Source organism: Coniosporium apollinis (assembly GCF_000281105.1).
Source record: "Coniosporium apollinis CBS 100218 chromosome Unknown supercont1.28, whole genome shotgun sequence".
NCBI lineage: Eukaryota > Fungi > Ascomycota > Dothideomycetes > Coniosporium > Coniosporium apollinis.
The window spans coordinates 311389-327853 of NW_006913290.1; the positions used below are offsets into that span (position 1 = coordinate 311389).

At 54.0% G+C, this 16465-nt stretch overlaps 6 protein-coding genes across 6 annotated transcripts; 3 read left to right on the forward strand and 3 right to left on the reverse strand.

The window, feature by feature from the left end:
* Positions 1-16: 16 nt before the first annotated feature.
* On the forward strand, positions 17-962 carry W97_05845 (protein yop1; the record flags this gene model as incomplete). The annotated part of the gene is made up of 7 exons (XM_007783726.1): positions 17-67; positions 196-402; positions 470-478; positions 550-575; positions 632-669; positions 722-779; positions 833-962. 7 exons carry the CDS (start codon positions 17-19, stop codon positions 960-962), a joined length of 519 nt encoding a protein of 172 aa, XP_007781916.1.
* A 534-nt stretch (positions 963-1496) lies between these two features.
* On the reverse strand, positions 1497-2813 carry W97_05846 (uncharacterized protein; the record flags this gene model as incomplete). The annotated part of the gene is made up of 4 exons (XM_007783727.1): positions 1497-1624; positions 1692-1867; positions 1943-2616; positions 2730-2813. The coding sequence occupies 4 exons, from the start codon at positions 2811-2813 to the stop codon at positions 1497-1499; spliced, it is 1062 nt and encodes a 353-aa protein (XP_007781917.1).
* A 926-nt stretch (positions 2814-3739) lies between these two features.
* On the forward strand, positions 3740-7229 carry W97_05847 (potassium/sodium efflux P-type ATPase, fungal-type; the record flags this gene model as incomplete). The annotated part of the gene is made up of 6 exons (XM_007783728.1): positions 3740-3994; positions 4051-4316; positions 4370-4986; positions 5037-6094; positions 6147-6533; positions 6588-7229. The coding sequence occupies 6 exons, from the start codon at positions 3740-3742 to the stop codon at positions 7227-7229; spliced, it is 3225 nt and encodes a 1074-aa protein (XP_007781918.1).
* Positions 7230-7939: 710 nt separating this feature from the next.
* Positions 7940-8816, forward strand: W97_05848 (uncharacterized protein; the record flags this gene model as incomplete). The annotated part of the gene is made up of 2 exons (XM_007783729.1): positions 7940-8089; positions 8175-8816. 2 exons carry the CDS (start codon positions 7940-7942, stop codon positions 8814-8816), a joined length of 792 nt encoding a protein of 263 aa, XP_007781919.1.
* A 1568-nt stretch (positions 8817-10384) lies between these two features.
* On the reverse strand, positions 10385-11019 carry W97_05849 (uncharacterized protein; the record flags this gene model as incomplete). Its single annotated transcript, XM_007783730.1, has 2 exons — positions 10385-10896; positions 10956-11019. 2 exons carry the CDS (start codon positions 11017-11019, stop codon positions 10385-10387), a joined length of 576 nt encoding a protein of 191 aa, XP_007781920.1.
* A 1332-nt stretch (positions 11020-12351) lies between these two features.
* W97_05850 (uncharacterized protein) lies at positions 12352-13200 on the reverse strand (the record flags this gene model as incomplete). Its single annotated transcript, XM_007783731.1, has 1 exon — positions 12352-13200. One exon carries the CDS (start codon positions 13198-13200, stop codon positions 12352-12354), a length of 849 nt encoding a protein of 282 aa, XP_007781921.1.
* Between the last annotated feature and the right edge of the window lie 3265 nt (positions 13201-16465).

Sequence of the window (16465 nt, forward strand, 5' to 3'; positions counted from 1 at the left end):
CAAAATAACCCTCAACATGTCGTTCCAAGACCGCGCCCAGCACCAAATCTCGCAGCTCGACAAGGAGGTACGTCTGCCTCTTATCGCGGTCGAAACCATTGCGACCGCAGCCTTGAAACCGGCAGCGAGTGTCGTACTGCGGCGAAGAAGCACTCACTGAACTGTACACACAACTAACGCCTTGTGTCTGTCTAGCTGTCGAAGTATCCGGCCCTCAACAACTTGGAGAAGCAGACCTCCGTCCCGAAGGTTTATGTCGTGCTTGGTCTTGGAGCTCTCTACTTCTTCATGATCTTCTTCAACATTGGTGGAGAGTTCCTTGTCAACACTGCTGGCTTCCTTATTCCGGCCTATTACTCGCTGGACGCCTTATTCAGTTCAAGCAGGACCGATGATACTCAGGTGAGTTTGGACCCGCTGCAAGGGATGCGATAGTGCATGTACAGAACGATCACTAACATGCGAGTAGTGGTTGACGGTATGCGAGCATTCTCCTTGCGATCGCGCAAGCGTCTTTGCCAGCATGTGACTGACTGTTTCTCGCTGCAGTACTGGGTTGTTTATGCTTTCCTAACGTAAGTATTCTGCTGTTACCCGCTACACGACAACAATCTTGTTAATGCGGTTGTAGTGTGTTCGAGAGCGCGGTTAACGCCGTCTACTGGTTCCGTAAGGCAGCAGTCTTGACATCACTTTTCCAGCACCAACTGACACGTGACAGCCTTCTACTACACCTTCAAGTTCATCCTTGTGCTCTGGATGGCGCTTCCCCAGACCGGGTACGAATTGCCCCGACTCCGAGCCCTAGGAGCAGCAGCTGACCTTTCTCCAGCGGCGCCCAGATCGTCTTCCGCTCGTTCCTCCAGCCGGTCTTCTCCCGCTACTTTTCCGGCAGCGGCTCTACCTCCGCGAACCTTCGCTCACAAGCCGACCAGGCTGCTCAGAAGCCGCATGCTACGTAAAGCGTAGCCGCACGAAGCTTACGAACACAGTGCGCAGCATTACTGGCCGAGTAGGATGCGATGGAACTATCAAACGAATATGGCAGAGACAAGCACCTAAAACCTGCCGGGAACGATGGAACGAGGATGAGTTGACAAGCGGTGACGGCATTATTTTGGCGGAGCAGAGTAGCTCAGGGGTTGTAATGAGTAACGGATACTATAGACAGTACGGAGTTTATGATGAGTTCGCTTTGAGACACAAACCACATGCAAGTAACCTCGAAAGTGCTTAGCCACCAATCAACATCATCTTACCAAGGGAGTATATCTGCTAGTACGAAACTCTCCACCAATTCAATATACGGTCAAACAATATCTCAAACCAGCACTTCGTTGCAATGAGAGTATATTAGAACCTCTAGATGTCAGCAAGATCACTTCTCTAACGACGCTCAGGGTGCAAGGCAGTACAGAGGCTTCGTAAATCTGAGGTGTTCCGTTCTAATCAACAGGTCACTGATAAAGATGGTTGCTCAACCCGAACGCTCAAGCCTACGCCGCGAGATCGACAAGTATCTTCACCTGGTCCTTGGCCGTTGTCAAAGCCAAGATGCCCTGTTCGACCAGATCCTCAAGTCGGATCTTCCGCGTGATCATGCGCGACGGCTGTAGCTGTCCTACTCCGCAATCAATCTCAGCTCATCAAAGAGCGTCAATGTGTGCTCGTGTGACTGGAAGGGGTCATACCTGAACCCAGAGCCTCGATCACCGCTTCAAAGTCCTTCCTTTGGTAGCCCAACACAGCCGTAAACTTCGCTTCTCTGAACACGAGCATGTTTGGATTGAATGGAACCGCCTTCTCCCAGATCGCTACGTTTACTACCGTCCCTCTGGATTTGACTGATTGGCATGCCGTCGTTATACTGCTTCCTGTTAGCTCCCTATCTCTAAATTTTCGACTCAAATAACGGCGCTTCCCAAGCTCGATGCGTACCTACCTCGCAGGCACGCCAGCGCAATCAAACACCACATCCGCCCCATTCTCATCACTCAATTCCTTCGTCATAGCCACCAAATCATTCTCCCTCGGATCCAACACATGATGTGCCCCAAACTCCCTCGCGAACTGTTGCCTCGCCGGAGCGACCTCGCTCAATATAATCTTTTTGACCTTCTTCGCCCCAAGACACTGCACAACCGCGAGTCCGATTGGCCCACCCCCAAGCACCAGCACCGTAGAACTCTCATCCAGCGGTGCCGCCGAGATCGCATGCCACGCGACCGACAGCGGCTCAACCAGCGCACCAACATCCAGCGGCACGTTCTCGGGCAGCGGCAGCACATAGCTTGCGGGCACGACGAGCGAGTCGCTGAGGCCGCCGCCGCCGCCGCTCAGCCCGACGAAGCCGCCATTGTGGCAGGTGTTTTCGACGCCGGCTTTGCAGGCGCCGCAGGTGCCGCAGGAGATGGTGGGTTGGACCACGACGTGCTGGCCGATGCTGAAGGAGTTGATGTCGGGGCCGACCTCTTCGACCACGCCCGAGAACTCGTGGCCCAGGGTTACGGGGATGGTTTCTTTGGTTACGGGATGGGGGGATACGGGGCAGAAGGTGGGACCGCCGAGGTATTCGTGAAGGTCGGTGCCGCAGATGCCTACGAAGGCTGGGGCGATCTGGGGGATTTGGAAGAGGTTAGTGGGTTGAATGGGTAGAGCGTGCACTTGACACGAGACAGAAAATATACAAGAAGTTCTTAATTAGGGGGTGACGCGTGCTGGTAGTTTACCCTAACTTGGCCCTCGCCGCACTCAGGCTTTGGGATGTCCTCTATGCGAACGTCTTCCTTGCCATAGTATCTGGCGGCGCGCATAATGGTCAATCGGTAATGACGTGATCAGTAACACACAACGATCTAATGGTGCTAGTTTTGTGAATGAGCGTTGGTGATTTGGCTATCTCTAAGTCATGTCCATGATCCAAGCAATATCCATATCCCCCTCTTGTATGCACAACGGATGCCGTTGGCCTTTTGGCCGGAGGGGGATGCTCGCGGGGTTGTCCATGGTGTGTCGCGGGGTCTGGGGAAGGTTGACGTTTGGCAGCCGTTACGGGGAGCTTTAGCCGATGGAGGGATGCCCACGTGATTTCGTACCTCAACACATTCACGACACCTTAGGCTCCCTTTGTGTATCTACCACCGCGAGTAGGACGCACATGTCATGGATCTTTCCGAGTTAAAGCCCGTCTCTAGCCTCGCGCCGTCCAAGGCGATTCAAAAAGAACGCGGCGGGGTGGTCTCGCCAATGTTTGCGTGCCAAGACCCGCCGCGTTCTTTTTGGATCGCCCTTGGTCCCATTCCACAAGCGGCGGTTGTCACTGATAGGCGGCTGACAGCTTCCGACATGAAATGCAACGGCTTTCATTCGGGGTAGCCGGGTCTCGGCATTCTGCATCTAAGGCCTTGGCATTAGATCCACGGAGCACTCCGTTCAAGGTCCCAAGGTGTCTCTCTGCTTCGCCAAGGGGCAGTAGGCCCGAGACAGCACGGCTAAGGCTATCGACGGACATTTGTACCAGTAGAAGATATCTTGGCACATGCACGAGGGGCGTTTTCTCGGCGTGTGTGGATCTTAGGAGCCTCAGTCTTACTTGGCCTCCGTCATCCCTGCTCCCACTATCTGTACTGAAAAAAATCTACAAATTGCCTTCCGTCCCTACCTTCAGATATCGAACCATCCAAACGTGCTCCCCCAACACCAATTCTTCACCATCCGCTGTGGTTAGCGCTGTTCCAAGATGGGCAAGAAAGAACAGGCAGAGCTGGCGAACCACGTCTCCGGCCAAGCCAACAATGAAATGCTATCGCGCCCTGCGCATGCTTTGCCTGTTACCCAGGTCATCGAAGAAATGAGCGCCAATCCTGAAGACGGGCTCACAGAATCCGAAGTCAAAACTCGTCTCGAGAAGTATGGGCGCAATGAGCTGGGCGACGCCGAGGGCGTCAACCCGGGCAAGATACTCGTTCGGCAGGTTGCCAACGCTATGACTCTAGTTATGCTTACCACTCCACGTGTAAGGGAGGGAAGAAAGGGCTAATCCAACCTTAGGTCCTGATCCTGGCCATGGCCGTCAGTTTTGGCATCCGGTCGTGGATTGAAGGCGGCGTGGTTGCTGCCGTGATTGTCCTCAATATTGTTGTTGGCTTTATGCAGGAGTTCCAGGCCGAGAAAACCATGGACTCGTTAAGGTCTTTGAGCTCGCCTACTGCCAGCGCCGTTCGGGATGGCAAGACTCTCAGTGTTTCTACTGTGGAAGTTGTTCCTGGTGACATGGTAGAGTGTAAAACTGGGGACACCATCCCCGCGGACATTCGGTGAGCATGATAATACTCAGCATAGGAAACCTCACTGACAATTCCGTTCCTAGCTTGATTGAGGCGGTTAACTTCGAAACCGATGAGGCTCTGCTCACCGGCGAGTCTCTTCCTGTGCACAAAGAAGCTGATTCAACTTTCGAGGACGACACCGGTCCTGGAGATCGCCTCAACGTCGCGTACAGCTCATCCACGGTGACCAAAGGCCGCGCTCGCGGCATTGTTTTCGCTACCGGCATGTACACCGAGATCGGCTCCATCGCCGCGGCGCTCAGGAAGAAAGATTCCAAGGTCCGACCCGTCAAGCGCAAGGCTGACGGCAGCGCGAAGCCCCACCGGTATGCCGAAGCCTGGACGCTCACCGCTTCAGACGCGGTGGGTCGCTTTTTGGGTATCAATGTCGGCACTCCGCTGCAGAAGAAGCTTTCGCGGCTCGCAATTTTACTTTTCTTCATCGCCGTGGTCTGTGCAATCATCGTGCTGGCAGCAAATAACTTTGTCAGCGAGCAAGAGGTCATCATCTACGCCGTTGCTACGGGCTTGAGTATGATCCCTGCCTCGCTTATTGTCGTCTTGACTATCACTATGGCTGCTGGGACGAAGCGCATGGTTGAGAGGCATGTCATTGTTAGGAACCTCAGAAGCTTAGAGGCTCTCGGCGCCGTGACAGGTAAGTCTGCATAGCTCGTGCCTTTGGTATCTGCATTAACACTTTGCCAGATATTTGCTCAGACAAAACCGGCACACTCACGCAGGGCAAGATGGTCGCCAAGAAAGCGTGGATCCCTGCCAAAGGGACTTACTCCGTCAGCAGCTCTAATGAGCCCTTCAACCCTACAATTGGGAGCTTAAGTTTCGATTCGAAACCCCCAAAGGATATCGATTTCAAAGCAGCCGACGAGGAAGGCCACGAGCAGACCTACACAGATCTGCTTGAAGGCAACAAATTCCTGGAGGACTACCTGAACGTAGCTTCACTAGCTAATCTAGCACATGTCCATAAGAATGACAATGGAGACTGGAATGCTCGCGGTGATCCTACCGAAATTGCTATTCAGGTTTTCGCCTCCCGCTTTGATTGGAACAGGACCCGCCTTACCGCTGGTGACAAGCCAAAGTGGAAGCAGATTGCCGAGTTTCCGTTCGACTCCGATGTGAAGAAAATGTCCGTCATCTTCGAGGAGACGGCTTCGCAAGAACGTCACGTCTTTACCAAGGGCGCTGTAGAACGCGTGATCGGCTCATGCACCTCGGTGTATTCTGGAGAAGGCGAAGCTACCGAGGTCACCGAAGACTTCAGAAATGAAGTTCTCGAAAACATGGAATCACTCGCCGCTCTCGGTCTCCGTGTCCTTGCTTTGGCAAGCAGGACATACAAGGAGCATATCGGTGAGAAGCAGGAATTTGACCGCAACGAGATCGAGAATGACCTCACCTTCCGAGGCTTAGTTGGGCTCTACGATCCGCCTAGGCCCGAATCTGCACCATCCGTGCGCGAGTGTCAACAGGCGGGTATCTCAGTCCACATGTTGACTGGCGACCACCCCGGCACGGCTCGCGCCATCGCACTTGAGGTCGGCATCCTTCCGTCCCGGATGAATGAGGTCAGCAAGGATGTGGCAGCTGCTATGGTCATGACTGCTGGCCAGTTCGACAAGCTGTCCGATGATGAAATCGACCAGCTCCCGCTTCTGCCTCTTGTGGTTGCTCGTTGCGCGCCAAATACCAAGGTCCGCATGATTGAGGCACTGCATCGGAGGAAGAAGTTCGCAGCTATGGTAAGCTAGATTCCTCCTATCTACCTAGAAAACGGAAGTTGACGATAGGTAGACTGGCGACGGAGTCAACGACTCACCCTCGCTCAAGCGCGCAGATGTCGGAATCGCCATGGGTCAAGCGGGCTCCGATGTCGCCAAAGACGCTTCAGACATTGTTCTAACCGACGATAACTTCGCCTCTATCCTCAACGCCATTGAAGAGGGTCGCCGCATGTTCGACAACATCCAGAAATTCATTCTGCATCTGCTTGCTGAGAACATCGCTCAAGCCTGTACTTTGCTCATTGGTCTGGCCTTCAAGGATAGTCGTGGTTTATCGGTCTTTCCTCTTGCGCCAGTCGAGATTCTATGGGTCATCATGATCACCTCTGGCATGCCCGACATGGGCCTCGGGTTTGAGATTGCGGCTCCAGATATCATGCAACGACCGCCGCAAAGCGTAAGTTACATAACGAGAGCAACTAAGCTGGGTCATTTACTGACAGATTCTCAGCTCAAGCGCGGTGTCTTCACCCTCGAAGTAATGCTCGACATGCTCGTCTACGGCCTCTGGACAGCAGCCCTCTGCCTCGCCTCCTTCACCCTCGTCCTCTACGGTTTCGGCGACGGCAACCTGGGCGAGAACTGCAATGACGCCTACTCCGAGGCCTGCGACACTGTCTTCCGCGCCCGCGCGACCTGCTTCGCCTGCCTGACGTGGTTCGCGCTCTTCCTCGCCTGGGAGATGATCAACATGCGCCGTTCCTTCTTCCGCATGCAGCCGAAGAGCAAGAAGTACTTCACGCAGTGGATGTTTGACGTCTGGCGCAACAAGTTCTTGTTCTGGGCCATCATCGCGGGGTTTGTCACGATTTTCCCGACGCTGTATATTCCGGTCATCAACCATGTGGTTTTCAAGCACACGGGGATTAGCTGGGAGTGGGGTATCGTCTTCGCCGAAACGGTGCTGTTCTTCCTGGGCATCGAGTCGTGGAAGTGGGCGAAGAGGATCTACTTCCGTCGCCAGGCGAAGAAGACGACGGGTGGTGCGGCGCTGGATCTGGAGAGCAGAGTCTTTGGCCAGTATCTGCAGGGCTCTCACCCTTCTAGCAGCGACAACCTTAGCTCTGGGCCGGCGGCCGAGAAGAGCGAATAACAACCAAGGAGCTGGGAAGGCTCGCACTTCCCTTTGAACACGGGATTTGCGATTGGAAGTGTGGTGAGTGCTCCTGGTATTTGCGTCTACGGTAGGTCATGGTATGGGGACAAGTCGATATCTGGAGGCTTGTGGGGGAGAGCAACGGGGAGGCATTCTGCCCATACCGGCCGTCGTTTTGATATTTTGGTGCGAGTGCTGCGATATGGTTTTCCAGTAGTTTTGATAAAATGGAGCCCTTGTCTTGCGATCCTTGTACCTTGTTGATGAAGTGAATCCCCTAGAACCGTCCGAGGAAATTCATGCCCTCTTCGGCTCTCTCTGATGCTGCTGGAAAGCGGAGAAGTTCCCGCCATGGCACAGAAACTGGAATCAACACCAATGAAACACTAACGGACAGCTGCAAGCTCACGCATCGCCACGCCAAGCTGTCTGGATCGGTGTGGCTAGAATCTGTGACGTCGGCCGTGCGCGGGTTGTGTCTCCATCTCCGTTGTCACATCCTGGAAGCTTGCTTTCTGGGCCGCACCATGTGACGAAAACTCTCCTTGATTTTGTGCTCTTCATTTCTTTCTCGATTCTTCAAATATATTCTCCTCTTGCTGTTGTACCTGGATGCAATCAAGCCTGCTTAGTTGTGTCTAATATCCTCGAATCCGTCTGTATTCTAAACGACCTGCAACAAAACACCTGCCCCACGATCCGCCGCAATGGCCGCCGTACTCAACACCGTCCAAGGCCTCCTCGGAGGCCTAGGGGACGGTGCCATGGGCATCCTCGACTCCTTCTTCCCACCCGAAAAGCGCGCCGAAGTCCTCGCACGGCTCCAATCCTTCGCCGTCGGCAATCCCAAAACCGCCGTACGCACCCAGAGACAGCACTCACCCCACTGCACCCTCTATCCACACGTTGCAAAGGATCTACGCTGACCCATGCCCTCAACAGGCCTTCCTCCTCTCCAACATCGCGCTAACCGGCGTCCCCCTCTTCTTCTTCTTCCTCTTCACGCTGACCGTCTTCGTCTTCTCGCTCGTCGTGGCCCTGCTCGTCGGCGTGCTGGCCGCGCTCCTCTTCACGGCCTTCATGGTCGGCGCCGCGCTGCTCGTCGTGCTCCCCACCGTCTTCATCACCACGCTGGGCGCCTGCTTCTTCTTCCTCTGGGGGCTCGGCGGCTACTACATCCTCAAGTGGCTGAACGGCGACTCCGAGCCCGCGGCCGAGGGCGAGGCCATCGGCGACAAGATCAACAACCTCACGGGGGGCCGGCTGGACTTCCTCATGGGGCCCGCGAGGGACATGGCTAAGACGGGCCAGATCCATGGGGGCGTGCAGGATCAGGTGGCGGGGCATGAAGGGGAGAAGCAGGCGAATGGGACGCCGGAGAAGAGGCAGACGAATGGGACGAGTGTGCCTGGCCAGAAACACGTCGGTGATGCGGCCAAGGGGATCAAGGGTGGCTTGGACACGGCGCAGAAGAATAGTGGGGTTGATGGCGTGCAGAAGAAGCTTGATGGCGTGCAGAAGCGCACGGGAGGGACGCTGGGGACGGTTAAGGGGACGTTGGGTGGGGCGACGGGGTTGACCTGAGGGTTTGGCGTTTTAATTCGCTGGCGGTTAGTAGAAGAGGGGATATTGAACTTGGGATGTGACGGGGTCTGGATGGGTAGCACGAGGATGCTTGCTTCCTAAGAATGGTGGCGGGTGCGACCTCGAGAGACGTGGCAGGCAAGGAGAAGAGGCGCTGCGGATGATTTCCTTTCGTCTTGTGTCGAGTTTGAGCCTTATTGAACGCTGTTTCAAAATCGCACACGGCATTGCAAGGCGTTGGATGGAGTCATGGTCGTCTACGTCTACTATATATGTAGGGTTGATCAAAGGTTACATAGTTGCACGAGTGCCCTCACAATTGTTCGCTGTATCAATATTTGCGCCGGTCAAAGATTCGTTTTATCCTATAGGATGCACGTCCACTCCACAGCACAAAGACATGCCTTTCTAACCGTGCTTCCGTACTCCATCATCGGTTCAAGCAAGCTTTCAACCACTCGGTGCACAGGCCCCGTCTCAACCGGTGAACACTGTGGCGTACCCACAAGCGGCGTCTAGCGGGCATAGCGGGCGTTCCATGCTCTGTGCAAGCGGACTTGTCAGCCTGCTCTGCCTGTGTTGTGTGATAAGAAATGGATCAGAACATGCTGCGTTCAACAACTGCTTTGCTCCCCGAATTCGTCGAGGCCGTACCCGTACAACAATACCGAGGCTACCGAGGATGCATGTAAACCGGCCGGTTCGATCGATCTACAAAACTTCCTGTGTGTTGAAGCGGCTTCAAACTTTGATCGGCAGCAGGAGAAATAAGGAGCCTCTGGAGGTGTAGGTCAGGGATCCTGGGATGAAATGGTTGTGAACAGGTTGGAAAGGAGAAGGTTGTAGGCAACGGGAGTCGGTATGCGGACAAGGTGGGTTGAATGAATGGAACAAGCACAGGCGAACTTGGAGGCATCTGCTAGGATGGCGGCCATGAGGCGTAAGTGAAGGAGCCTGAAGAGGGGGCAGGCTAGTGATGAAACAAAATTTGAAACCGTTTCCCGGAATCATTTGACTCCGAGTTGACGCGTCAAGCTTTGATCTTCAGGCATCAAGGTGAATGGGTGAAAGCGCTGTTCAGACCCAGCAAAGAGTTGAGTACGGGCTGTTGGAACCAAAGCTGCCGCGCATCTCAGCTGCTAAGCTTGTGGACGATATATAGATATTAGGGTATACCGTGCCACACAGCATGAAAAATATATATTTTACATGAAGAGCGTTTTCCGACCTGTCTACTCATGCCTGGGAATATTTTAGAGAAGTCGCTGAGCTTGCTTCTTGCTTTGAGATTATCTTAGCCGGAGGCCGATCATTTTCGCACCGCTTTCTTTACGAGCATTTGCAGACGCTGGACCCTGCCTCGTCAGCCTAACTTTTTCCGCAGGCTGATTGATGGTAAAGGATACGTGCCTCCGCAAGGGTAAGACGGCGGAATAGGATTTCTTCAATGGCTGGCTGTACCTACAACGCACATGCTGAGACGCGTGGCGAACGAAGCGCCTGGTTGGCTTCCGAACCAGCGCGTCGAGCAGGTCTATGGGGTGGCCGGACAACGACAATGCCGTCATCTATTCTTTCGCTCCTGATCCGTGACTCTGCGTGCCGTCACTCTTCTCGTTGGCAGCTAACCACGCGGCCAGTCCGACAACGGCCGCAAAACTTACACCGACAACGGCCCTTCCCCGCATGCCCTGCTTCTCCTTCAAGGCTTCATCGCTGCCCAGAATCTTTACAGCCTTCCTGTTCCACGCGTAGCTGGCACCGCTCCAGAGAGTGGTGCTCGCAACTACATACCCAAGGCCTCTAACAGCGATCTCGACATCAGAGGGACTGAGACTGCCCAAGAAGCTGTCCAGAGCGCCGCTGGTCACTAAAGGAAGGGCAGTCGTAGCACCTATCAGACCGATTTGAAGGAATGTGTTGAACTTTGAGACGGTAGTTGGATGGACCTCGGCGGATGGGAGAGAAAAATCCCAATAACGCATGAACGTTTTCGGTGGAGGCAGCGACGCGTAGCGATAGTAGATGGCCGCTATGGCGAGAGAAACGTCGCGGCCTAGGATCAGAGTTGCGAGCCAGACTGTAGATTCCGCATTAGTGAGGAAGTAATAAATCAGATGAACGATGATGACCACGTACGCGGTATAGCTCCCTTGATGGCCAAACAGCCTACCAAGATAGTCATGAGCATCTTATCGGCCATAGGATCTACAACGCTGCCAACGACCGTTTGTAAGTTCCATCTCCGAGCAATCCAGCCATCTACGAGATCCGTAATACCGGCGTAGGCGAAGAGCCCAACGGCCCAGGTATGATGGTCGTGTAGAACCAGGTACCCAACTACCGGAGCAGCGATTAGACGGGAGAAGGTGAGCACATTTGGAACAGTGTAGATGTTCTCATGCGGAGTCAACGTTGATAGCCTGGTTTTGACTCTTTCACGAAGCTCGCGGGTCGTCTCGCGGAGCGGTTTCTTCGGCTGAGGCTGAGCGTTCATGTGTCAGCTGGTCTGGTACTCTTGAATGTGAAGCCGTGCTGCGTAGAGCGGGCGGCAGAAGTAGAGGGAAATGTGAATACAGAGCTGTGGTCATATATTACCAGAATGGCGATCATTCATCAAAAGGCCGTGGGAACATGAACTAATAATGACCACACGGAAATTAGACAGTCATGCGACCTTACTGCAGAACTCCCCACGTAAGTGAAAGCTTGTTTGCTTAAGATTCTGTGACGTTCCCGGGGTTTGCTATGTAGTACCGTAGCCTGCTTTTGAGGCTTAGGCTCATATTGAGACCAAGGGAAGTTCGACTGGAGAGAATTGTAGTGGACAAGTGATAGGGACGAGTCACGGACACCCCTTCCTCCCTCCTTCTTCCCTCCTGCTTTCCTCCTTACCCCTCCACTCGGATGCATTGTGGCAGGAAGCAAAGTAAAAGTTAAGAATGAAAGACTGTGACATATAAATGACCTTACCACGCCACCTCGAGTTTCTCCAACATGCTCTTCGCTTTTCTTTTGTGTAGCAGGCCGTGGGCTGCTGAGGGAAAACGGTCTTCGGGTGCTGCAACGAAATTAGCAACGAGGTGTACATCCCCTGTAGGGTTCACTGTTTACGCACACATCGGGGCGTCTAGTACACCGGTCGGAGTTTTGGCGCTGTAACCGATCATGGTCTGTTCTTGCGTAGATGCTAATACAATTGGCGGCGGAGGTTAAGGTCGAGCGCTGCAGCGTAGAGCGACATTGTGGTCGCCCAACGGTGAAAAGGCACGATGGCGACGAAGCCACGATGCCACGGAGCATTCTCCTGTCTGCGACTGGCAATCCAAACATGTCATCAACACAACATAGCGTCGCTTCAAAGTTAAAAGTTGAATGAGTAGTCATGCAAGCAGGTCAAGTTAAGCATGGGCACAGGCCAACTGAGTCACGTGCCATGTTGGCTTGGCTAGTTTGATGATAATGAACCTATACGCTGATGATGGTATGTATACTAGCATTACGAACGCCTTGCTGCGCCTCAACCAAACCTGCACTAATACATGAAAGAATGATCAGTGCCGCAGCACACACCAGCTTGGCCCCATACCTCAGGTATGTGCTGCGGAAAATACATGTCTGCCGCCAATCCCACGTTCGGTACGAAGGTCGCGGCGGTCTGTGGAAGCACATATTGATTTGAGATTGGTGGGGGCACATGTTGCTGTATGACTGGTGAGGCAACATACTGGCGTACGACTGACACAGCTGGTTGCGAGATCGGAGCATCGTCTTCAAGGTCCGGTCGTATCTTCCAGGCCGTACCCCGTAATAACTCGTCTCTCGGACGGATGTCCCTCAAGTCCTCAATCTGCCTAGGCCTGCAAAGTCTCTGCGATCTGACATCTTCCAGAGTGTAATACGAGACGATATGATGGACACTGCCTCGGTACTTGATCGAGATGGTCTTTTTCATAAGACCACCTTGCTTAAAGTCGTAGGTGTCGGTTAAGGATCCTACGTAGAACTTTTTCTCATCATCGGTGTAGTCTTGGGGAGGCACTGCATCGGAGCGGCGGCGTTTCGTGGGGCGCCTCTTGTCACCTCCATCGAGCTGTTGGTTAACTTCCCGATAGATGAGGTAGTTCCCCATGAGCCGGCTCGGGCTCCAGCTTTTCCCATCCGTCCACCTTTTGATGCCAGATGCCCCTTCTTCGTAGATGAACACTGCGCCGCTTTGGATGGCCTGGTTCCTCTCGCTCTCACGTAGTCGGCGTGGTGCATGGAACCGCCGTCCCTGAAGAGTTGCTTCTAATGAAACCATTCCATCGTACGTCGTGCGAAGGACGCAGCCCGTCTCCGTGGGCGCCATAGCCGGCTCGACATTGGCTACGGGGATGTTCATACTATTCCGACATATTAGTGAAAGACACATATAAGCGTGCAAGCGTCAACCTACGTGGCAGTGGTGTTGAGTTGCGTGGTTTGAGGTATTAGAGAGTTATGGAGGGGGAAGTTCGAGTGTGCTGAGTTCGAGTGTGCTGAGTTCGAGTGTGCTGGGTTCAAGTATGCTGAGTCGAAGTGTGCTGAGTCGAAATATGCTGAGTCGAGGTATGCTGGGTTGAAGTATGCTGGATTGAAGTATGCTGAATTGAAGTATGTCGGATTCGACACAGGTTGAGACAAAAGATTTGATCGAGACTGAGGTTTCAAAGGCGGCTGCAGGTGCCTTCTAGCATCTTTGCGCGGAAGTTTCTCATCGTCCCTATGCGTGAAGAGCAAAGAGTCTCTCCCATGGTAGGGCATGTGTACCCCTACAGTACCCATAGCGACCGCGGATCAAGATGAAGACTGCGAATACCGATATGGCCGTAAAGTCGTCTGAGCGATTGGAACCGCGAATGGATAACACACGATGTGGGCCGAAAGAAAGGGAAACGACGAGCTTGAATCAAATCCGAATTGACAGAAATGATGGATGAGGGTCCGAACTTCAGGCTTAGGATGGAGATATCCGAAATTCTTTTATTCAGTGAGCGATAGAAGCGGGTGCTCAGAAAGTCGTCTGATGTTCTCTGGGCATGTCAAACATGCGTTTCTGGGCTGCATGGAAGGAACATCCCCACAAAGTGAATATCCTTAACCTCTCGATAGCTGCGGAGGGCAGTTCAGGACTTCGACCAACGCAACGGAGGCTTCTACGACGAGGATAACGGCCAGGAAAGCGCCGTTGCACGTTCTGTAGTGATTCTTGGGTTCACAGGGACGGGCCGATCGAGGCGATCCAGTACTCCGTATTCGCTGTTCAGAGAACCGCGGTCGCGAGCAAAAAGCTGGTTCCGATTCCGTCAAGGGTGGCTGGAAATCTTGGGTTCCAGGACGTTGGGCCTAGCATAAAGTGTCCCACCTGTGGGTGGTGAACGTCCCCTCTTGTGGAGGTTGGTCGACCAGAGAGACCTCGCTAAAACTCGCAGACTTGACAACGCTCAAAGTGGGGACGCTGCAAGAAGGCACGTCGGGCGAAGTCAAAGTTTCAACGCCGCGCGGATAGCTGGAATTAAAGATGCTGTAGTGTAGATCGGCAGACGCCGCTGGCCAGGATTAGGGGAGTGGTTTCTGTGCAGTGTCGTTTAAAGTGCAGGATGAAGGATGTGCTCGAGTAGAAATGCCTTGTGCAGACGACGTCTGCGTCCTTGGCTGGTATGTGCCTCGACCGCGGATTCACTGCAATTGTGCGGTACGCCTGAGTGGCCCGGGTTTGAAGTGACAACGGGAGCGCTGCGGTTGCTTGGCCGTCGGCTTCGCTGTAACGAGTCACGAGGTCAGCTGCCAAGAGCACTGAAACTCCAAATGCACGGTGGTTACTCGTGGGTGGTCGGTGGAAGGAGACGTCCTCGGGCGGACCTCTGTCATGGTCTTGGGCTTGTCCGGCCATATGAGTACGTGTGCGATGCAAGCATGAGAGATCGGCTCGAGGGCTGTCTTACTACCGCACAGCCATGCCGGTCTGAGCGCACAAATCCCGGTCGCTATCGTCGAGGCACAACGCCTCTGGCCTGGCCCACGAGCCCTGCGGACCGCTGAAATACCTAGGTAGGGGTTTTGACGCCTTGGCGCGAGCAGCTGAAGGAATCGCTTTTACTTGAGGCAGTTTGACCAAAGAGCACTCGTGGAGCCAAGAGCTTCGTTGGTGAAAGGACGAATCCTGTGGTGCCCTGCCGGCTCAGCTCAACAAAAGCAGCTGTGGCTGCAATTGCTATGCGCGAAGCTGCAGAGACGACAGAAAGTGCCCAGCGGCGGAGCGACCTTCCTGCACAGTAGCGCGCTGCCCCCCGTGCATCTTGGCAAAGAATGTGCCAAACGCACCCTAGCTGCCGCTCAGATCCTGGCAGTCGGGCACCAATTCGTCTAGCGGCTGGCCGACCCGGCTCGTGGCAGGACTCTTCTGCCACGGGCAGTACACAAGGAGTAACGTACCTTGGTAAAGTATGCTAAATACCCATCATGTTGGCGACATTGCTTCAGCTCGTTTGATGAGAACGGTAAGGGCCGATAGACAGCCGCTTGCCATTCTCGTTTCGATAAAGCTGCTATCACCAAGAGCTTCCATGCTTCACACCCATGCGGACCAGCCCGAGCAAGGGTCATCGCCGTCAAGGATCATCGACGTTGCCTATCTTAGGTAATTCGAGAGTCGGCAACAGCTCAGACCAGTCATTGATCATCTTACCCGTGTTGGAAAACCTCACGTACCTAGTCTGTGCGTAGACGGCGGCGGTTGATGCACATTCTCGCGACATTGATGTCGCCGTCGACCGCTTACTCCATGTCTCGGCTAATTCCTCCAGTGATATGGAGCAAGCGCGGGAACACCGCCCCTTGAAGGCTATTTGTATGGCTATGCATATTGTGCCTAGCTGATCGAACCCGCATCAGATCAGCTGTCATTTCCAGACCCCCGGCGCCGACGGAGCTGATTCCTTCTGAACTTCGGTTTCTCCAACGGCGGCTTGCCCTTCGGCGCCTGCTCACGTGCTGCTGCTTTGTACCTGCCCGAACCTTTGAAGCGACCAGGGCGTGAAAATACAGCTTACCGAAGTCTGATAACCGCCACACTACTGAAGCAGGGCAAACAAGAGCGCGTCTTGACGCTTGAGATACGGTAGTCTTGAAGAGAGCCGACTTGACGCGCGTCGCTAGCGAGCGTACAAATCCCCGGACGTCCTTGAGTCTTAATTGATTACGCTCAACCTACTTACTCTAGCACACGAGCAAGCGAAGTTAATACTAGAGGACTCCACGCTGGCCATAGCGTTCGGGATGGTGAGCAAAGTCCGTTGTTGAAATACGCTCAGCTTACGGTTCACTAGTGCGCTCTAGATACCAAGATGTGCATTCCGCTCCAGCGCCGTTACAGGAGTGATCTCGCGCTGCCCTGACCCAGGAAGGAGGAACACGAGAACATCACGACCAACGGTTGCACAAACGGTTGCACAATGCAACGGTCCAACGTCTCTGGTCAGCTACCGTGGTTGCACTGGGAAAAGCCCCACTACAAACTCTTTTACCAAGATATGTGACATCACTTCAGTCGCCCAGACTACCGTTAAAGCTCTCCCCGATGGAGTCTGAAACAGTCAGCTCTGGCTATCTAACGCAGTAGCGAAGGT